The sequence below is a fragment of the Camellia sinensis genome, chromosome 14 (assembly GCF_055761805.1).
Source record: "Camellia sinensis isolate YWXY chromosome 14, ASM5576180v1, whole genome shotgun sequence".
Lineage (NCBI taxonomy): Eukaryota > Viridiplantae > Streptophyta > Magnoliopsida > Ericales > Theaceae > Camellia > Camellia sinensis.
The window spans coordinates 81,984,378-82,005,742 of NC_138974.1; the positions used below are offsets into that span (position 1 = coordinate 81,984,378).

At 41.7% G+C, this 21,365-nt stretch overlaps 2 protein-coding genes across 2 annotated transcripts; both read left to right on the top strand.

Annotated features, from left to right (window-relative positions):
- The first annotated feature begins 6,593 nt into the window (after positions 1 to 6,593).
- Positions 6,594 to 9,512, top strand: LOC145807125 (uncharacterized). The gene is made up of 3 exons (XM_082905057.1): positions 6,594 to 7,283; positions 7,515 to 7,695; positions 8,866 to 9,512. The coding sequence occupies exons 1-3, from the start codon at positions 6,594 to 6,596 to the stop codon at positions 9,510 to 9,512; spliced, it is 1,518 nt and encodes a 505-aa protein (XP_082761183.1).
- Positions 9,513 to 10,612: 1,100 nt separating this feature from the next.
- On the top strand, positions 10,613 to 11,077 carry LOC145807127 (uncharacterized). The gene has a single exon (XM_082905059.1). It carries the CDS (start codon positions 10,613 to 10,615, stop codon positions 11,075 to 11,077), a length of 465 nt encoding a protein of 154 aa, XP_082761185.1.
- Positions 11,078 to 21,365: the final 10,288 nt, after the last annotated feature.

Consider the following 21,365-nt stretch of genomic DNA (forward strand, 5'->3'; position numbering starts at 1 on the left):
GAGTTGTCGTTCTGATGGACCTAGATAGCCTAGAGTTCTCCCAGCCGATCAACATGGACAAGTTGAAGAAATACTATCCCTAAGTGGCTCGCTAGGGCAAAAACCCAAAACGGCGACCTAGGAAAAAGTTAGAGCCAGAAAAATTTGAAATAATAAAAACTGAGCTTGCAAGATTGAAAACCCAGAAAGGGCGGCTTTGGCAAAAGTTAGAGCACAAAAGGAGAGTGCTAATAGACAAGTGAACCTGAACTAAACTACGCAAGGTTTGATTCCCATCTTTGGGATACGTAGGCAACTTCATTCTGAAGTCCAGCCATAAACACTTCCAAATGAACTTTGTCCATGTGATCATGTTGGTCATCTTTGTCCATTCGGCATTCAAGAGCTCGGTTGTAATCTCCAGTGCAGTGCTATTCAGACTAGGGGCAACTTTCCAATTGCTGGGATCCGGGGTTGTACATCTCAGTGATAGATCTCGAGCGTGTCTAGTTGTGATTCGTATCGAAAATGGTTTTGAAAAGTTTTAATAAAGTTAATTTTGCTCAAATTAATTTTTTTACGACTTAGACCATTTTTGGACCAAACGAAAAATTTTCAGTACCCACAACCTTCAATTACATTGATTTTAGTATAGAGTTCTCCTACTCTTGAATACAAATTGAAGTTGCTTTTTATTACATTCATAAAGAAAACTTGAAAGTACAGATAAAGCAATAAATTCGGGGCATAGCCAGGTGTTCCTGCGTTCCCTCCCAGAGCTTGTGGAAGCCTCTGATGCCAAAGTAGGCCTAACATGTGCCTCTTCATCAAGCCAAGCTACGCACTCATCAGAAAGGGTGCAACTAAAAATAGAATCGGGGGCCAGAAGCTTTCTTGTCCTCCATGTTGTGGCATATCGAGCTATCTGTGCGTCTCGGACTGGAAATGTGACAGAGTACTCTATCCCTTCTTCCGGACAAGTCTGATCATGTCTGAACTAGCGCTGGAATCGAAACGGAAAGTAAAAGACACAATGTGTCAGGCCAATCAACTGAATCCCGGGCAGGCGAGACATGCTGTAACTCATCGCCGGCGGATTAAGCCAGGGGCAGCGCCAAGCAATACTGGCAGCAGATAGACTGCACATCCATTCACACCACTATCCCTCATCTGGGGTATCGACTAGACGTCGCCGGAAGAAATAGCCGCAAGCTGAATATGCTGGGCATGAGTCCACAACCTTCAACTTATCCATCAACCATATCTAGGGAGGGATGAAAAATGAGAGATTAAAGAATATAGAGGTATACGTGGAGTGAAAAGTAAGAAAAGGGTTTTGAGAGAAAAATTGAGCCTGAGGGCCAAGTGATGTGAGAAATATACGTGAGATAGGGTGGGAAACATTACTTACAGCAGTAGTGGACTCCCCGCGAATCTAGTCGTCTCCCGGCGACGAAAAGCATCCAAGCCCATTAATGTCTCAGCTAGCGTCATGGCAATGCAGCTCTTGCCCTCTTTTAAGCCTTGGGCAACCTTAATCAAATGGACGCTAGACCCTCCAGAGCCCGGAGCAAGCAAGAAATGAGACAACATGCACAAGCAAAGCGCATGTCGCCGAAAACCCTGCTAGTGATGATCGCCGCGGTCACCGGCGTCAGAAAACCGACAAATCAAGCTTGGAATGTCCAGCTCTTCGTCGCGAATCAAAGACCGAGCGTCATGCAAAGTGAGCCGGCACATTCGTCCTAAGGCTTAGATAAGGCCAAAACAGAATTGAGGCAAGATTTCTTCCTCACGCTCGGACTCCATGAAAGCTTTGAAGTCTTCAAAAGTGGGACACATCTCTTGTTCGCCAAAGCTAAAAACGTGGGTTATCGGATTCTAACACCTTGTCGTGGCATGGAGGAACGGAAAACGCAGCGGGGTATGACTCAGTGTGAATAGTGCATTTATTTCGAAGCCCCGGAAATTCAGCCTTTCCGAGCCATCCAAGTTAGTAATCCAATTTGTGAGATTTTAGGCAAAAAAATGATTCCATTTGGTTCAAAAATTGAGTTGAAATGGAGAAACTACGAAGCTGGGGCTTTTGTAGAAGATAAGGTGTTGAGTGGAAGACATGTGTCAACAATCTGGGCACTTTCTGCATTACTGGCCGATCGGCCAATTTGATGGCTGACTGACCATCTTTGTAGCCGATCGGCTAGTTTTTGTGGCCCGATAACTATTTATGGTAGCCGATGGTCTCCCACCTTGGCCAATGGCCTCTTCCTTGGCTCTCTGAGCTGTCCATGCCTTGGAAGTGTTGAGAACTTGTGTCTTGTTCCACTTCAAATGCCTTTTGGTGATGATTTTGTGAAGTCACGCCTGTGTTACTTCAATTTGTTTATCGAGTTGTATATTGCATTGATTGTTAAGTTCTTGTCTTGCTTATCGAGTTGTATTTACATTTGGTTAGCATGTCAAGTCCTTGTTTTGCTTATCGAGTTGTTTTGTTCTTTCAGTTGTTAGTTGGCTCACTACCTGATTTAGGCAATGCAATTCGAGTGTGTAGTTTTCAAACAAAGTTCAATCTCATTTACATGCTATGCGATGTGATGCGATGCGATGTGATGCGATGCTTAGAATACAAATGTAACATTTTTTCAATCAAAAAGCTATTTTTTATTCCATCATGTTTTCTTTTGCAAAAGTACAAAGTTTTAAAGAATATAAACTTGCCTGAGGCAGTACAATGTGCAAAAACTACAAGCAAAAAAGAAAAATAAAGCAAAAAACAAAACATCTGAAATCGGCGCCAGTCGCCTTAAGAGCGGGAAGCCCTCTTCATCATCTTCCTCGACGAAGGCCTAGGACTATCACCGTTAACTCCACTACCAGAGTCTGAACCTTAGCCATCTTCAGCCTCATCTCCATCTTGAGACGACTCTGACTGTGGACTCACTGCCTCCTCATCAGCCTCGTCATCATCTGGGGCAGGCACCCGTGAACTACTCCTGGTCTGAGTACGCCCAGCTCTGCTCCAGCTGTGCATTGGAGTCCCTCGCCTCACTCCCCCTGCTGCTCAAGAAAGCACTGATGGTCCCGCTGAGGCACCAGCTGTGGCTGGTATCTGGAATGGGACCTCAAAAGAACAAATTGGTAAATGCATCAGTTATGCTATGCGAAGCTGAGTATGGTATCAAATGCAGTATATGATTACAGTGTATGAATATCGTGAGCAGTGTATGATTACAGTGTATGAATGTTGTGAGCAGTGTATGAACACCGTGAGTGGTGAATGATTACAGTGTGTGAGCGTCGTGGCCAGTATATGAGATGCAGTGTATCGGTGCCATGAGTGGTATATGAGTGTGGCGTATCAAATGCAGTATTGGCAATGTGATGCATCAGATCAGTATGGAGCAGTTTATGCAGGGTTTTGGGACGGAAGTTGAAAAAACTTACCGGAATACCATAGATACTGAGTACATCCATGCTCCTCTGCAGCATCCCCATCACCGAAGCCGACAGCTCCAGAGCTTGCCCAGTGTACTCTATGGAAGCCTGCAAAAGTGTTGAGGTAATTAATAATCTGCAGAATATCAACTGAAATAAAATGAATGTACAGAATGTAAAGTATAGCATATACCGGGGTCGAGCCTCGAACTCCGACAAGCTTATGATTAGTCGGGAGAGAAGCGATGGGTATATGATAAGTCTCTCCAGCCCGTCCTCGACATGTCATGGTAGTGGGCAGCTCTTGCCACTCTGCCCTCTGTCCCCTCCGGGAACCCCGCCTGCCATGGGCCTGAGTCATCCTCGATCCTCCAGCTCCTCCTGCTGTGGCCACAGGTCTCTCTCTCTCACCTCGCCGAACACTAGCTAGAGGCGACATGAGATATGTCTGAATGAAGATGGTGTAGTCGCCCTCGAGCCCGAAGAAGTCAGCATCCCAACAGATCGTGAAATTGGTCATCTTGTAATAACTCGACCCTCGCACATGATTTCTATTATATTCTCGGTCCTTGATTGGTACTTTTAAATGCTTACTGTAAAATTCCATGAAAAATTATGATTAAGTGAAATTTATGTTTATGGATGCCTATCTGTTTCTTAAGAAAACTATCTGTTACCACTAAAACGTTTGAATTAGAAATTGGAAGCCTTAACGGCTTAATTATCTGAAATTGATAATATATTTATGATCAGCATAATTTTTAAGTAATATTAAGCATGTTTACGAAATTTCAATTTTGGAATGATTAAACGATTAAATTTTGTCCTATATGTCTTTATTTATGAATATATATACTTAAGTTCTCTTGAGCTTTGATAAAAAAACATGAAGCATCTTTTGGAGAGAATAAGGGTTTGAAAAGAAGAGAAAAAAGAACAAAGACAAGGTACAACAAGGAAGAGAATTGGGATCAAGTTAGGAGAATCATTGAATTTTTCAAGCTTAAGATATATTAAAAATTATTGTACATGAAACTTCTCCTTTTAATTGTGAAGAAGGGCTTGTTTATGATTTATGTTTGGTGATTTAGGGTTATGGAGAATTGTTCATGATTTATGTTTGCTTCAAGAGGATACTCATCAATTGGTTGTTTTGACATGAAATTATGCCTCAATCTTTGTTTCTCATGTTAAAGTCATGAAAATATATTTATATAATGTGTGATGTTTTAATAAACTTGAGGAACTTGAATTAAAGATGGAATTTAGAAGGTTTGTAACTTGAATAAGCTTCTTCTCATGTGTATTTTATGATGCTCAAGTTCTAGTACATGCTATGGTGAAATTTATACTTCAATCCTTGGTTTTATGCCATGTACCATGTGTTATGATTTATGAACATAAATAACTTAAGTTAAAGGATGGAATTTGGAAAAAAAAAAAGTGACTTGATCAAGCTTTGAATCATGTTACTTTGTGATATTCAAATGGTAATTCATGTTATAGTGAAGTTGGGTCCAATATTGTATGAATTTCATAGTGAATTGCATGTAAAATGAAGTGGTGATGTGTAATTGTGAGTTAAAACCGAGCTGCCCCAAAACAGGGCCATGGCCGCTCGAGCGGAGAAAGAAGAAAAACCTGGAGATGGCTACTGTCTACGGCCACTCGAGCGGAGGAGTATGACCGCACGTGCGGTGCATGGCCGCTCGAGCGGAGGGTACGGCCGCACGTGCGGCCCGGGCTGGAAACATGGTTCGCTTTGTTTTGCATGCTTGACTCGCTGGTATTTTTAGAATATTTTTCTATTGATTTTAAGATAGTTGTACATTCATGCAAAGTGTAATGACTCTGGGAATGACTTAAGAAAGAGAAGGGAACTAAGGTGCAATTTTAATGTGTGCAGGACACACTCCGGGAGGAAATAACACGTCATCTCAACCCTGTGAGTAGTAGTACACTTTACTACAGATAATGATTGCCCTTAGCATTCTATTGATGATAATTATTCACATGTTCTTAATGTTAATGCATGAATGTTCTTAATGTTAATGTATGAACGTTCTTAATATTAATGCATGATGATGAGAAGGTGAACATTTTGCCTACTCTCATAAGTTTCAAGCATGTTTCAAGGGCCTCGTGCCATATGTTTCAAGGGCCTAGTGCCATAAGTTTCAAGCATGTTTCAAGGGCCTCGTGCCACATGTTTTAAGGGCCTCGTGCCATCACGTTTCAAGGGCTTATAGCCACATGCTTATGTTGCAGGATTGGACCTAAGGCCATTATGTACTTAACACAGAATCAGACTCACCGTGTGAACTCTACATCTTATTATGTATTGATGTATTTCATATTTCAAGTTATACATCATTTATTATGTATTACTATTCACTAAGCCTAGCTCACTCTCTATTATGTCTGTTTCTATAGGCCATCAATCCGGAGGTCAGTCTTAGCCTTGATGCCGTCTTCTTTTGTCAACCTTTACGTGTTCAAGCACTATACAAAGCCATTCATTTTGTGAAGTTGTTATGATGTTGGCTTGCTATTTAAGCGTCCATCTAAGGTTGATGTACATAACTTCATGTTTTTTTTTTTTTGTATACGCCCAATCATGGGGCTGGAACTGTAAACATATGTGGATATAACCGATGTCCAGGGATATAGTTTTAAACTTTGTCCGCCTTTGATGGTGTATGTGATGTATGAGATCCTGGCATATTAGAAATAGCTCAATGGAGTAGTTTGTATCTATATTATGTTTGTATTTTATGCTTCCAATAAGGCCCCGTAGGTTATGTATACCAGGTTATACGTTCATTTCTGAATAGGTCATGCCCAAACTTTTAGGGGCAGATTTGGGGTGTGACAAGTGGTATCAGAGCACGAGTTGCTATCTCACACACGGATCCATTGAGCTGTAGGGTGTCTAGAAAAGATTTAGACATCATGCATGACATCCTAAAAGTATAAGACAAGTTCGATGGCAACATTACGTGTACTCTGATAATGCTAACAATTTTCCATTGAGCTGTAGGGTGTCTAGAAAAGATTTAGACATCATGCATGACATCCTAAAAGTATAAGACAAGTTCGATGGCAACATTACGTGTACTCTGATAATGCTAACAATTTTGAACTATGTCTATTGTATATAATTGATTGTTGTGTAGGTCATGGTGAGAACAGGGACAGAAGATGTGGAAGATGCTACCTCAGCACGACTGGATAGGATGGAGAGGATGATTATGGAAATGGCGGAGACTCTACGTCAACAACAGCAACTGCCTCAACAACAGCTGCCACCGCCACCGGTACCTCCACTAGCAGCACAAGATTTTCATGCTGAAGACCGGACTATTACCCTTACTAAGGAGTTTAAAAAGATGAAACCGCCGTCTTTCAAAGGGGCAATAGAGCCAATGAAAGCTGAAGCCTGGGTGTTGGGAATAGAGAAGTTATTCAAAGTTTTCCCTTGTACCGAAGCTCAAAAGGTGCAACTAGCTGCCTTCACTCTTGAGGACGAGGCCCGGAGGTGGTGGATGCTTATGAGAACAATCCATCCAGGGTTAACATGGGACAGATTTTTGGAGCTGTTTTATGATAAATATTTCCCTCAAAGCATGCGGGATAAAAAGGTGACTGAATTCGAAACTCTCAGACAAGGGAACAAGACTGTTGCTGAATATGAGGCCCAATTTGCAGAGTTAGCCCGGTTTGCACCGCACATGGTGGACACGGACTACAAGAAGGCACGAAAATTTGAAGGGGGATTACGGGGAGCAATTCTGGATCGAGTCAATATGTTGAAGTTACATACCTATGTAGACGTACTGGAGAGGGCTGTTATAGCTGAGGGAAACCTTGTTGCTTAGAATCAGATCACCAAGTGGAAAGGAAAAAGGCTGAATAATCAATGGTCAAAGGGGCCAAGTATTCCACCAAACAAGAAACAAAATTTAGGGACTTCAAATACTTCGGCCCCTAGTCAAGGTACGATTCCTGCTTGTTCGAAATGTGGAAAGAGGCATCGTGGGACATGCCAATGGAAGTCTGGAGCCTGCTATCAGTGTGGTAAAACAGGTCATTTGATAAAGGATTGCCCTCAGAGGAATCAACGAAATGGCGATAGGGCTGCTAGCAGTTCAGCAGGGTCTGCACCAACTGCCAACACCAAGTCAGCTGGTAAATCTACTAACAATAAAAACACAGCGAGACAAGGCAGAGTGTTTGCATTGGTTCCAGGAGATGTGCAGAACGCAGCAACAGTGGTGTCAGGTACATTTATGGTTCACGGTCATTCTGCTTCTGTCTTATTTGACTCTGGCTCTACTCATTCCTTCGTGTCAAAATTATTTGCACAAAATTTAGATAAAACTGAGGAAACACTGTCTTATATGTTATGTGTGTCTTCACCTATGGGAGACTCTATGTTTTGCACTTCTGTCTATTTTGGTTGTGAACTCGAGCTTGGGAATGTCCGGGTATACGCCAATCTGTTACCTCTTGACATGACCTATTTTGATATTATTCTGGGAATGGACTAGTTGGGTGAATATGGTGCAACTATAGATTGTCTAACTAAACAAATCAGTTTCCACCCTCCGAGACAATTAGAGTCTACCTTACAGGGGCATGGCGTAATTTCTCCACCTTATTTGGTCTCGGCAGCGAAGGCTTGTAAATTAATTCAAAAAGGGTGTCAGGGGTATTTATGCAGTGTTTTGGAGGGGCAAGTGAATGGAAATATCGACATGATCCCAATTGTGTGTGAATTTATGGATGTCTTTCCTGAAGAATTGCCAGGGTAGTTGATAGACCATGAAATTGAGTTTACCATTGAAGTAGCACTGGGAACCCAACCCATTTCGAAGACTCTGTATAGAATGTCGCCAGTTGAGATGAAGGAATTGAAAATGCAGTTGCAAGATTTATTAGACAAGGGATTCATCCGTCCAAGTGTGTCTCCGTGGGGTGCACCAGTACTGTTTGTAAAGAAGAAGGATGGAACACTTCAGCTTTGTATCGATTACAGGGAACTTAATAAAGTCACAATCAAGAATAAGTATCCATTGCCAAGAATTGATGACCTATTTGATCAGCTGTAGGGGGCACAAGTCTTTTCCAAGATTGATCTATGGTCTGGATACCGTCAATTAAAGGTCAAGGTTGATGATGTTGAGAAGACAGCTTTTCGAACCCGGTATGGTCATTATGAATTTTTGGTTATGCCCTTCGGAGTCACTAATGCACCAGCAGCTTTTATGGATTTGATGAACCGTGTTTTCAAGCCCTATTTGGATGAATTTGTGGTGGTTTTTATTGACGATATTCTCATCTATTCGAAGAATGCAGATGCTCACGAGAATCATCTTCGTTTGATCCTTCAAACCCTCCGGGAAAAGAAATTGTATGCAAAGCTGAAGAAATGTGAATTCTGGCTACTAGAGGTGGCATTTCTGGGGCATATCATCACAAAGGAAGGAGTTTCTGTTGACCCACACAAGATTGAGGCAATCATAAATTGGCCAACTCCTACTAATGTGACTGAGGTGCCTAGTTTTATGGGGTTAGCTGGTTATTACCGGAGATTTGTTCAAGATTTTTCTAAAATTGCTGTGCCACTTACACAACTGACTCGAAAGGGAGTTGCATTCAACTGGTCAGAAGAGCGAGAATCTGCTTTTCAGGAATTGAAGACAAGGTTGACAACAGCACCAGTTTTGGCCTTACCATCCGGTATAGAGGGATTTGTAATCTACAGTGATGCTTCGCACAAAGGGCTTGGTTGTGTACTGATGCAAAATGGAAGAGTCATCGCTTATGCTTCTCGGCAGTTAAAACCCCACGAGAAGAATTATCCCACGCATGATCTTGAGCTGGCAGCAGTAGTTTTTGCTTTGAAGATATGGAGACACTATTTGTATTGCACCACTTGCAAAGTATATATTGACCACAAGAGTCTCAAGTACCTTTTTACTCAAAAAAAGTTGAATATGCGGCATCGACGGTGGTTGGAACTTCTTAAAGATTATGATTTGCAGATTCATTATCATCCTGGTAAAGCCAACACAGTTGCAGATGCGCTCAGTTAGAAAAGTATGGGGACTTTGGCAAGTTTAGTTACAGGGCAAAAGGAATTAGCAATTGAATTGGATAACATGGAAGTAGACTTGGTGCTACATGGATAGGAAGCTTTAATGGCAGCAGTGATGGCCCAACCAACCTTACTTGAGGAAATTAAATTGCATCAGATAGAAGATGAAGCTCTAAAGAAGATATGTGATGAGTTAGGAACAAAATCAAAACTGGGATTCAGTTTGGTAGACTCAATGCTCAAATTTCAAAACCGAATATGTGTCCCCAATGTGTTAAACCTTAAGCAAAAGTTGATGGAAGACGCACATACCTCAAGGTTTTCAATGCATCCAGGGAGTACCAAAATGTACCGAGATTTGAAGCGAAATTTTTGGTGGCCAAGTATGAAGAAGGAGGTCGCGGAGTTTCTCTCTAAGTGTTTGCAATGCCAGCAAGTAAAAGCGGAGCATCAAAGACCTGCCAGTTTGTTGTAACCTCTTCCCATCCCGGAGTGGAATGGGAACATTTGACCATGGACTTTGTTGTGGGGTTACCACGGACTCCCCGAGGTATGAATTCAATATGGGTTATTGTAGACCGATTAACGAAATCTGCTCACTTCCTACCAGTAAAGACTCAGTATAACGCGGACAAATTGGCGGCAATTTATGTGAATGAAATTGTGAGACTTCATGGTGTTCCGATCTCAGTTGTGTTTGATAGGGATCCGAAGTTTGTTTCCAGATTCTGGCAAAGTTTACAAGAAGTAATGGATACCGAATTAAAGTTCAGCACAGCTTTCCATCCCCAGATCGACGGTCAATCCGAGAGAACGATACAGACTCTAGAGGATATGCTCCGAATGTGTGTGCTAGATTTTCAAGAAAGTTGGGAAACCCACCTACCATTGGTAGAATTTGTGTACAATATAGCTACCATGCGAGTACTGATATGGCGCCCTATGAAGCTTTGTATGGAAGACCATGTCGTTCTCCCATGTGTTGGGCTGAAGTTGGGGACAAATCCTTGTTAGGGCCTGAAATTGTTCAGTTGACAACTGAAAAAGTTCAAGTTATTCGGGAAAGATTGAAAACTGCTCAAAGTAGACAGAAAAGTTATGCGGATAACCGACAGAGGGATTTGGAATTTGGAATTTGAAGTGGATAGTCATGTCTTCGTGAAAGTTACTCCGATGAAAGGACACCCAAGATTCGGAAAGAGGGGTAAGTTATCACCCTGTTATATTGGTCCCTTTCAGATTCTAGAAAGAGTAGGTCCGGTAGCTTACCGAGTTGCCCTTCCGCCACGTATGAGTCAAGTGCATAATGTGTTTCATGTTTCTAGGCTTCGCGGATACCTTCCGGATCCGACACATGTCATTGATTACCACCAAATTGAGTTGGAGGACAAGCTCATTTATGAGGAAAAACCAATCCGCATTTTGGACCGACAAGTGAAACACTTACGAAACCGAGAAATTCCAATGGTAAAAGTAGAATGGCAAGAACATTACGGAACTGACGCAATGTGGGAAAGGGAGGAGGAAATGCAACACCAATACCCACATTTGTTTCAATCCTAAGGTAAAACAAGTTTGGTGGACCGAACTTATTTAAGGGGGGGAGAGTGTAATAACCCGACCCTCGCACATGATTTCTTTTATATTCTCGGTCCTCGATTGGTACTTTTAAATGCTTACTGTAAAATTCCATGAAAAATTATGATTAAGTAAGTGAAATTTATGTTTATGGATGCCTATCTGTTTCTTAAGAAAACTATCTGTCACCACTAAAACGTTTGAATTAGAAATTGGAAGCCTTAATGGCTTAATTACCTGAAGTTGATAATATATTTGTGATCAGCATAATTTTTAAGTAATACTAAGCATGTTTACGAAATTTCAATTTTGGAATTATTAAACGATTAAATTTTGTCCTATATGTCATTATTTATGAATATATATACTTAAGTTCTCTTGAGCTTTGATAAAAAACGTGAAGCATCTTTTGGAGAGAATAAGGGTTTGAAAAGAAGAGAAAAAGAGAACAAAGACAAGGTACCACAAGGAAGAGAATTGGGATCAAGTTAGGAGAATCATTGAATTTTTCAAGCTTAAGGTATATTAAAAATTATTGTACATGAAACTTCTCCTTTTAATTGTGAAGAAGGGCTTGTTTATGATTTATGTTTGGTGATTTAGGGTTATAGAGAATTGTTCATGATTTATGTTTGCTTGAAGAGGATACTCATCAATTGGTTGTTTTGACAAGAAATTATGCCTCAATCTTTGTTTCTCATGTTAAACTCATGAAAATATATTTATATAATGTGTGATGTTTTAATAAACTCGAGGAACTTCAATTAAAGATTGAATTTAGAAGGTTTGTAACTTGAATAAGCTTCTTCTCATGTGTATTTTATGATGCTCAAGTTCTAGTACATGCTATGGTGAAATTTATACTTCAATCCTTGGTTTTATGCCATGTACCATGTGTTATGATTTATGAACATAAATAACTTAAGTTAAAGGATGGAATTTGGAAAAAAAATAGTGACTTGATCAAGCTTTGAATCATGTTACTTTGTGATATTCAAATGGTAATTCATGTTATAGTGAAGTTGGGTCCATATATTGCATGAATTTCATAGTGAATTGCATGTAAAATGAAGTGGTGATGTGTAATTGTGAGTTGAAACTGAGCTGCCCCAAAACAGGGCCATGGCCACTCGAGCGGAGGCCTTGGGCGCTCAAGCGGAGAAAGAAGAAAAACCTAGAGATGGCTACTGTCTACGGCCGCTCGAGCGGAGGGGTATGACCGCACGTGCGGTGCATGGCCGCTCGAGCGGAGGGTCTGGCCGCACGTGCGGCCCAGGCTGGAAACATGGTTCGCTTCGTTTTGCATGCTTGACTCGCTGGTATTTTTAGAATATTTTTCTGATGATTTTAAGATAGTTGTACATTCATGCAAAGTGTAATGACTCCGGGAATGACTTAAGAAAGAGAAGGGAACTAATGTGCAAGTTTTAATGTGTGTAGGACACACTCCGGGAGGAAGTAACACGTCACCTCAACCCTGTGAGTAGTAGTACGCTTTACTACAGATAATGATTGCCCTTAGCATTCTATTGATGATAATTATGCACATGTTCTTAATGTTAATGCATGAATGTTCTTAATGTTAATGTATGAACGTTCTTAATATTAATGCATGATGATGAGAAGGTGAACATTTTGCCTACTTTCATAAGTTTCAAGCATGTTTCAAGGGCCTCGTGGCACATGTTTTAAGGGCCTCGCGCCATCACGTTTCAAGGGCTTATAGCCACATGCTTATGTTGCAGGATTGGGCCTAAGGCCATTATGTACTTAACACAGAATCAGACTCATCGTGTGAACTCTGCATCTTATTATGTATTGACGTATTTCATATTTCAAGTTAAACATAATTTATTATGTATTACTATTCACTGAGCCTAGCTCACTCTTTATTATGTCTGTTTCTGTAGGTCATCAATCCGGAGGTCAGTCTTAGCCTTGATGCCGTCTTCTTTTGTCAACCTTTACGTGTTCAGGCACTATACAAAGCCATTCATTTTGTGAAGTTATTATGATGTTGGCTTGCTATTTAAGCGTCCATCTAAGGTTGATGTACATAACTTCATGTTTTTTTTTTTTTGTATACGCCCAATCATGGGGCTGGAATTGTAAACATATGTGGATATAACCGATGTCTAGGGATATAGTTTTAAACTTTGTCTGCCTTTGATGGTGTATGTGATGTATGAGATCCTGGCATATTAGAAATAGCTCAATGGAGTAGTTTGTATCTATATTATGTTTGTATTTTATGCTTCCGATAAGGCCCTGTAGGTTATGTATACCAGGTTATACGTTCGTTTCTGAATAGGTCATGCCCAAACTTTTAAGGGCAGGTTTGGGGTGTGACACATCTCCTACGGGGTGTACGTCGCTGTATGCCTCATGTGCGAGGGAGGCGTCATCGGGACTATCTGCTCAGGAAAACCGAGGCTCTGTCAGAAGAAGTGCTCACCCAGGTACCACGCTCGATAGACTGGAGCCTCAAGCAAAACCCGGAATCAGGCAGTCTCCCGAGTGCCCATATACTGGTCTCTGATTGCGTCAGGCAGCACTGCCCAAGGCTGCCATGTGATCTGCAAATGATGGATATACAGGTTATTATCTGCTATTGAAAGTGCAATATAAAGCAAAGCCTAAATGAACTGCAAGGTTTGAAATACCTCCGCTGCGGCTACAGGAAAAGAATGAGAAAGACTCTCGTGGCCTCCGCTCGCATCTCCCATCGAACCTATGTGACTATGGAACCGTGTGGGGCATCTCTACCTCCGGCTGTGGAGCAAGCCTCGGGAAACAGGCACATACCCACAACTACAGAATGTGAAAGGGGTAATAATGAGTATGTTTATCAATAAAGTAGTACTGTAAGGCAGAAGGTAAAGATGTACCTCCCAGGCTCACCAGTAGCCTCTTAGCTGGTGCCCGCTTCGACGAGATGAGGAACTCATATATCCATACAGTGTGACCAAGCCTACGCCACCCCAGTCATAGCACCGGATGCGAGTCACGTCCACCAGTGCGCTCAAGAGGTAGAGGCCAACGGTGTTTTCCCGATCGGCGAATAGAGTAGTGCCCAACATGAACATGAGGAACCCCCGGCGTAGTGCTCGACCTCCTCTCGGGTCATCGGCGACTGTCCCCTGAACTGGTCCGCGAACCATGAATATCCCACGAACCCTGGTTGGGAGAGAGGAGGGCGAGTCGCTAGCAAAAAGATCCGGGCAGCATCCCACTCGCCCATGTCAGTGTCGAAAGGGATCGGATTACCCCTTACTTCGATGCCGGTGAGCATGGAGAAGTCGAAGGGAGTCATCGTCATCTCCCCTGCTATAGAAAGGTGGAAGGAATTGGTGGTGTCCCACCACCTCCCCAGTGAAGTGCCTAGAAGAGGCTGACTCGCAGTGAGGCGCGAGAGTCCCATGCAAATATGCCGAAACTGGCCTGATCGACAATGTGGCGTACATCATCAGGTAACTCCATGTACCAATCTCGTGCGATGGTGTTCCCATACCCCTGAAAGACATAAGAATCTCCCTGTGTTCAAGACAAACAGATGCGAAGCAGTGTCAGGAAATACAGCGTATGCATGTGTTCAGAATTGATAGAAATGCAGTGTGTATATATGTTCGAGTTGACAGAAGTATCATGAATTTGTTAAGAATGAACTAGGCATGTGATATACAAGTGTGTTTAGGTTAATCAAATGAAGAGTGATGTTGGCTATCAAAAACATATGATCTACATTGCAGAAAGTAAAGGGGAAGAGTATACCTCAACGGCACCATAGGATAAGTGTGACTCCGACTCGCATAGCAGGAGGTCCTCCGGAGCACCTCGCGCAAAGCTCCTGAATTGGCGAATACTGTCGGGAGGCAACACGTGTACGTCACGGTGATAAAATGATGGGTCGAAAGGCCGAATATTGAGCGGCAAAGGCTCAAACTCGGGATCCATCCCCATCCCTGGAGGAGCCCCACCCTGTGGAATATCATCCGCCATCTCGAGAAGTGTGAGAAAATGGTCGAAGGTATGGAAAATGGGCAAGAATGCCAAAAGTCAACCAAAAGTCAACTCCGAAGGGTGAAAAATGGAAGAAAATGTCAAGGCTCGAAAGAGGGCATGGAAACCAAGGGTAACTCAGGGGAAACAAACCCCAAGTGGTGGAAATCGAGAAAGAGGCACCGAAATTACTTTTCAATCGGTTCAAAGTGTGTAAAACAACGAGGGTTTCGCGAATCAAATGTTTTTGGGACGTTGAAAAATGCATTTGGATCTAAGGGGCAAAGTGATCTAGAGCAAGAGGAGAAAGGTTTTCGGCCTTGGAGAAGTGAAAGAATAGGGTTTGGAACCCTATACTTAAAGACCCGAGGCAAATGGACAAAACTACCCCAAATCTGTCATTTTTGGCCAATCAGCCAAATTTTTGGCCAATCGGCCAAATTGTTGGCCGATTAACTTTTCTGTGGCTGATGGGTGGCCGATGGCTCCCTCTTGTGGCCGATGGACCCCCAATGCCCTTGTTTGGGGTTTTTCTATTGATTTGTATCCTCATCTCTCAAGAAAGTGCAAGAAAATACACTTTTGAAGCGTGAACAGCCTCCGTGGTGACCTCAAACCGTGTTTTCTAGTTTGTAGCACTCAGTATGCACAAAATGTATCCTTTTCGTATCCTTTTCATATCCTTTTGTATATCGCAAGATTTGAAAATTGCTTTTGAGAATGTTATATTCCAATGTCCTTGTCACTTTTGCGAGGTTGGCATTTGTTATATACTTTTTACTCTTGCATTGGATGCGCATCAACTCGTTTTGAGGTTGTATCTTGATATTGTGTAAAACATACCTTTACCATGCTTTTATTGAATATGTGCATCCCTATGTCGTTGCGTGGAACATGTATTTTGCATCATCGCATAGAACATGCATCATCGAGCTTACATAGCATGTGCATTTTTTGTATTGAATATGTATTCATGATTATATTGCATAGAGTATGCATGCCATGTTAAACATGCATTTTTGTTATTCCATATAGAATATGCATCGCTCATTTTTGCATAGAATACGTGTCTTGATATGGCATGGAAGATGCATTCGCTACATTTGCATAGAATTTGTATTTCTCACGCTTGCATAGAATATGCACCCCTTATATTCGCATGGAACATGCATTTGGAAGTTAGCATAGGATATGCTGTTGATTTTGCATGGAACATGCATTCTTATTGCATTGTCCCTGTGAAGCTTCTTTCATTTGCAGGCACGATATTGTATGTACGGTTCGCTTGAAGCTGGCACAACCTGACAATATGGTATGTACGGTTCATTCAAAGCTAATACATACCGTTCATTCAGAAAGGTCCCACACAAGATCATTTATGTCTCGGTAAGAGAACGTCTTTGCTCACTTTGTGTATCTATCACACGTTCGTTTGGTGTATCTATCACACATGCTCATTTTGTGTATCTATCACACTTTTCTTCACTTACTGTATCTATCACACATGCTTGGTTTGTATATCTATCACACTTTGCTCACTTTGTGTATCTATCACACATGTTCGCTTTTGTGTATCTATCACACTTTGCTTCGCTTTTGTGTATCTATCATACTTTGCTTTGCTTCTGTGTATCTATCACACTTTGCTTCACTTAGTGTATCTATCACACATGCTTGCTTTGTATATCTATCACACTTTGCTCACTTTGTGTATCTATCACACTTCGTTCCCTTTTGTGTATCTATCACACATGTTCACTAAGTGTATCTATCACACATGTTCACTTAGTGTATCTATCACACTTTGTTCATTTTGTGTATCTATCACACTTTGTTCATATAGTGTATCTATCACACTTGGATCGCATTGTGTATCTATCACACTTTGTTCATATAGTGTATCTATCACACTCTGTTCATATAGTGTATCTATCACACTTGGATCGTATTGTGTATCTATCACACTTTGTTCATATAGTGTATCTATCACACATGCTTGCTTTGTGTATCTATCACACTTTAGTCACTTTGTGTATCTATCACACACGTTCGCTTTGTGTATCTATCACACATGCTCATTTTGTGTATCTATCACACGCTCACTTTGTGTATCTATCACACACTCACTTTGTATATCTATCACACGTTCTCTTTGTGTATCTATCACACGCTCAATTTTTGTATCTATCACACGTCGTTCGCCTTGTGTATCTATCGCATGTGTTCGCTAAAATTGCATAATTTTCTTACATCCTTTCTGCATGAAAGGTAGCTTAGTCTGTAATTCCCACACGTGGCGTGTTTACTTATTTGCTTGTGTACAAGTTTGCTATATCATTTCTTTGCATAACATTTGCATCTAGATGTTTCATTACAACCCTCTTTGCATAATCATAAGTTATGTTCTGCATTGTGCATATCATTTGCATCTTGCCCTTGCCTGCAGGCGCATCCATATTCTTATCTTGTATGTTTGTCTAAGTCTTCGTCCTTGTCAAAAATGGGTCGTCTCTGGGCTTTGACATTCACTCCCGTCATTTCATGACTTCCGAGTTCTGTCAAAGAGGGGCAACTATGGACACCCCATTTTTGACCATCCTTAAGACTTGGACGTCATCGTTTGAACACTCGATGATCATTTATGCTCATGTTCGTTTTGAGTTTCTGAAGGTCTCAGTTGTGCACCGTGCCTTGGAGCCTCTCAACTTGTCTGTTTTGTGCTTGGTTGTGGACCAAGAGCTTGTGGCTTTGTTTCTGAGGGAAGAGGGTGGCTTGTTAGCCGGCCCTGCAACCATCGGCCAGGCCTCATGCCTATCGGCCATTCCTTCTTTCCATCGGCCATCAGTGGTGGCCGGTCGACACCATTTATGGTTGGTCATGTTTGTTGGCCGAGGCCTTTTTATTTGCTTTTGCAGATATTTTGTTGCCAGCTGTGACAGCTGGTGAGCATTGAACTCATCCTCCATACACGTGTATGGAGGGATTGAACCAAGCCTGTAGCCTGTTCAACAAGCTTGAGACTTGGATTTCTATGAGGGGAGGTCCCTCTCCCTTTCCAGAGGTTCTGAAAAATTGATATAGAGTTATACATATCTCTCTCTCTCTCTATATATATATCTCCCTCTCTCTCTCTATTTGCACTTGTTTGTGCTCAAAAGTGTGTTTTCTCTTCACTTTTGCACTACAACACCTACTAAAGCACCATTGCTTTGTTGCTGAGGTACTAGAGGACCTTGTTTGGACTCTCAAAGTTTGCTTTGTTGGCTCAGAAGTTGCTGCTTGGCTGTGGTTCTTCAAGGGTGAGTTGTTACCCCCTTTAAGCCTTGTTTTGCTTAAGTACCTAGCCCTATTTGTATGCTTCTTTTGGCTTAACTTTAAACTGTAAAAGCTTAATTTTCAAGTTTTGAAATGTTTTGTTTGAGGCCTCTTTAGTGTTGGGGGTGGTCTACCCCCTTTTATGCCTTGCTTGGCCTTGTTTTAAGCCATCTCTTTTAGGCGTTTGGATCACCTTTGCTTGGCCTCTTCACCACTGAATTCCAAAGGAATTTCAGTGGTGGAAAGTGTGTTTTGAGACCCAAAATAGGTGGGGGTGGTCCCCCCCCCCTTTTGTATCTTGTGTGCATGTGTTGAGGACTCACCAAGTTAGTATGTTTTTGTACCTCCTTGAGGCTCCATTTCAACATGTCTTAGACCTTGTTTTGCCATGATATAGCTCTGTTTTGGCTTGGTTTGGTTACCTCATGCATGCTTTTTACACTTGTAGTGTAATCCTTACAAACTAGCCTTGTATGCTTAAGGTTTTGGCTCATCTTTCTGGCATGTGTTGGTTCCATTCTAGCATGTTTTTGGTCATTATTTAACATGCCTTAACTCTGATTTTAGTTGGTGAAGTCATCTCATGCTTGGCTTTGGTAGGTGTAGTGTAATCCTCTTTCTTGGCCTAGTATGCTCCATGCTTCATGCCTTTAATTCTAGCATATGTTGGCTATGTTCAAGTATATTTTTGGCCTTGTTTTGACCTTCCTTGGGAATGCGTTGAGTCACCTTGGCCCTTTGAGGCTTGCTTGATATGGCTATGGTGCAAGTACCATTGCTAGCCTTAAGCTTTAAGCCTCGTAGCATATCTCATTTGTCATATGTGCATGTTTTGGCATCATTTGGAATGATATTTCAGAGCATGTAGTGTTGTCACACTTCCATGTTTTTCACTTCGCTTTGAAGAGTTGACCCTTATGCGTAGTTGATGAGCCATCATATGAGCATGTGTTCTTGCCCCTTTTGTGCCAAAGTTTTGGTGTGTTGGCCACTGTTTTGGAGCCTCTTAGGTTTGTCCATATGTGGTTTAAGTCCATGGAGCATTGTATTGCATGCTTCTTGTATGACGCTCTTTACTAGCTTTGATGTTCTTGGCCTCTGAACATGTCTCGCATGCATTGTTTGCATGGTAGAATCTTGTGCATGTCATTTGAGCATTGGTAGAATTGCATGTTGTTTGCATGTTGTCTTTGCATTGTGTTTGGATTGGATATTAATCCAAACACAGGAAACGAGGGGCGCTTCATACTTGAAGTGATGAAACGCGCCTCATTTCTTTGTCGCCGACTCTCTTGGTCAAAGCATAGTAGAGGCATAGGCTCATCGAGTCCTGTGTGTTACTTGTGCATTCATCGAAATTGTGCAAGCTTGACTTTTTGGCCATCATGCCTTGAAATGCGTGATTGGTGGCTCAAGAGCCGAGCACTACACTCCTTTGAGCTTGAGACATGATAAGGAGTGTGGTTGTACACACATTTCCTTGCAAATACATTGCCATGCCTCCGTTTGTGCTCTGTTGCAGCAAAAGGAGAAATTGCAGGAAGTAGCGGCCGACTGGCCACGAGAGCTGCCGACCGGCCACCAAGTCTTCCGATCAGCTATCAAAATTGGCCGATAGCCATGAACTCTGGATGATGGCCATTCCTCTTGGCCGACCACCCCTCAGCATGGTCATAAGGTGGATCAGAAGGATCTTGGAAGTTGGCACAATTTTCAAAAGTCTAAAATAGTGCAAACAGAGGCATCATGAGGCACGGTAGTGGATTTCCAAGCGAAGCCGATCGAGCATGCATACACCCCTCGCTCGAGGCTCCTTTTAACTGCTTTGATTAGCTAGTTAACTATTTGGTTCTGTACTTAAGTAGTTAATGCACTTAGCTATTCATTTGCGTTTGTAATTAGTTAACTTGTTAGTTAATTAGTTTCAGTTTGTAATTAATTAGCTTAGCGTAGCTAGTTAGTTGATTTATTCGGACCCTTCTACGAGAGGGCGTATTGTTGTAATAAGGGTGCCTGTGTGTGTGCATGTCTTCCAACCCCACTTCATTCTCCTTTTTATTTACCAGCTTTTGATGGTTAGTTTTAGGGCATATTTCAATTAGCATACTTATGCTTTGCATGCGTGCACCATTCATCTATCTTGCATGCACCGGCCTCGGCGCATCATACAAACTGCATTGTATTTCAATACCAATTTGAATACATGTTATCTAGTTGCATTCACATGACATCTTAGAATAGCTGAGCCTATCTTAGTTGCATTTTTGCATGTGTTGCATTAGGCATTGTTAACATAACTAGGGTCATGCATGATTACTAACTAGCTTCTGTTTTGGTTCGGAGTACACTGTGAGTGTTTACGCTTTAGCATTCTTACATGTGTGTAAGTGACTGCCATAATAGCATGTTTGCTATGAGTCTATTTGCTTAATTGCTATAACTGCATGAATGCCTGTGGATGAAGGTTTCATTGCTTGAATTGGAATAATTCATCAAAATGCGTGTTTTAAGCCCACTTTGCAGAGTGGCAAAATCATGTTGTTTTCTAAGCCTACTTGAGGGTGGCAAATCCGCGTCTTGGCCTACTTGAGGGTAGCAACTTCAAACCATTTTCAAAAGATAAACATAAGATGTTTTGTTCCAAATCGAGTGATTTAATCTATACTTGTATGTTGTGCGCATCACATAGTAAGCTAGCTAATAAACTAGAATAATAACACATGTATTTAAAAAAAAACAACATATCATGTCAGTAGAGGCCGATCTTTGACGTGCCCGAACTCACGGCTCTGCGCGCGAATGGCGTGAAATCCATTTCGTTCATTAGCTACTACAGTTTGGACTCAGTGTCACTGTTCGGAATCTAATCTCGCAAAGTGCAATGCAAGACCGATAAATCACCAAAGAGTCCAAATCCGGCAAATCGTTTTGGAAAACTGATTTTTATAAAGAAATGCCA

Bases quoted from the DNA above. Each gene is read 5' to 3' on its own strand.
- LOC145807127 (XM_082905059.1), top strand. From the start codon at position 10,613: ATGCGGATAACCGACAGAGGGATTTGGAATTTGGAATTTGAAGTGGAT.
- LOC145807125 (XM_082905057.1), top strand. From the start codon at position 6,594: ATGGTGAGAACAGGGACAGAAGATGTGGAAGATGCTACCTCAGCACGA. The intron at 7,284-7,514 runs GTTGCTTAGAAT...CATTTGATAAAG, and splicing joins TTATAGCTGAGGGAAACCTT to GATTGCCCTCAGAGGAATCA. The intron at 7,696-8,865 runs GTACATTTATGG...TCTGGCTACTAG, and splicing joins CGCAGCAACAGTGGTGTCAG to AGGTGGCATTTCTGGGGCAT.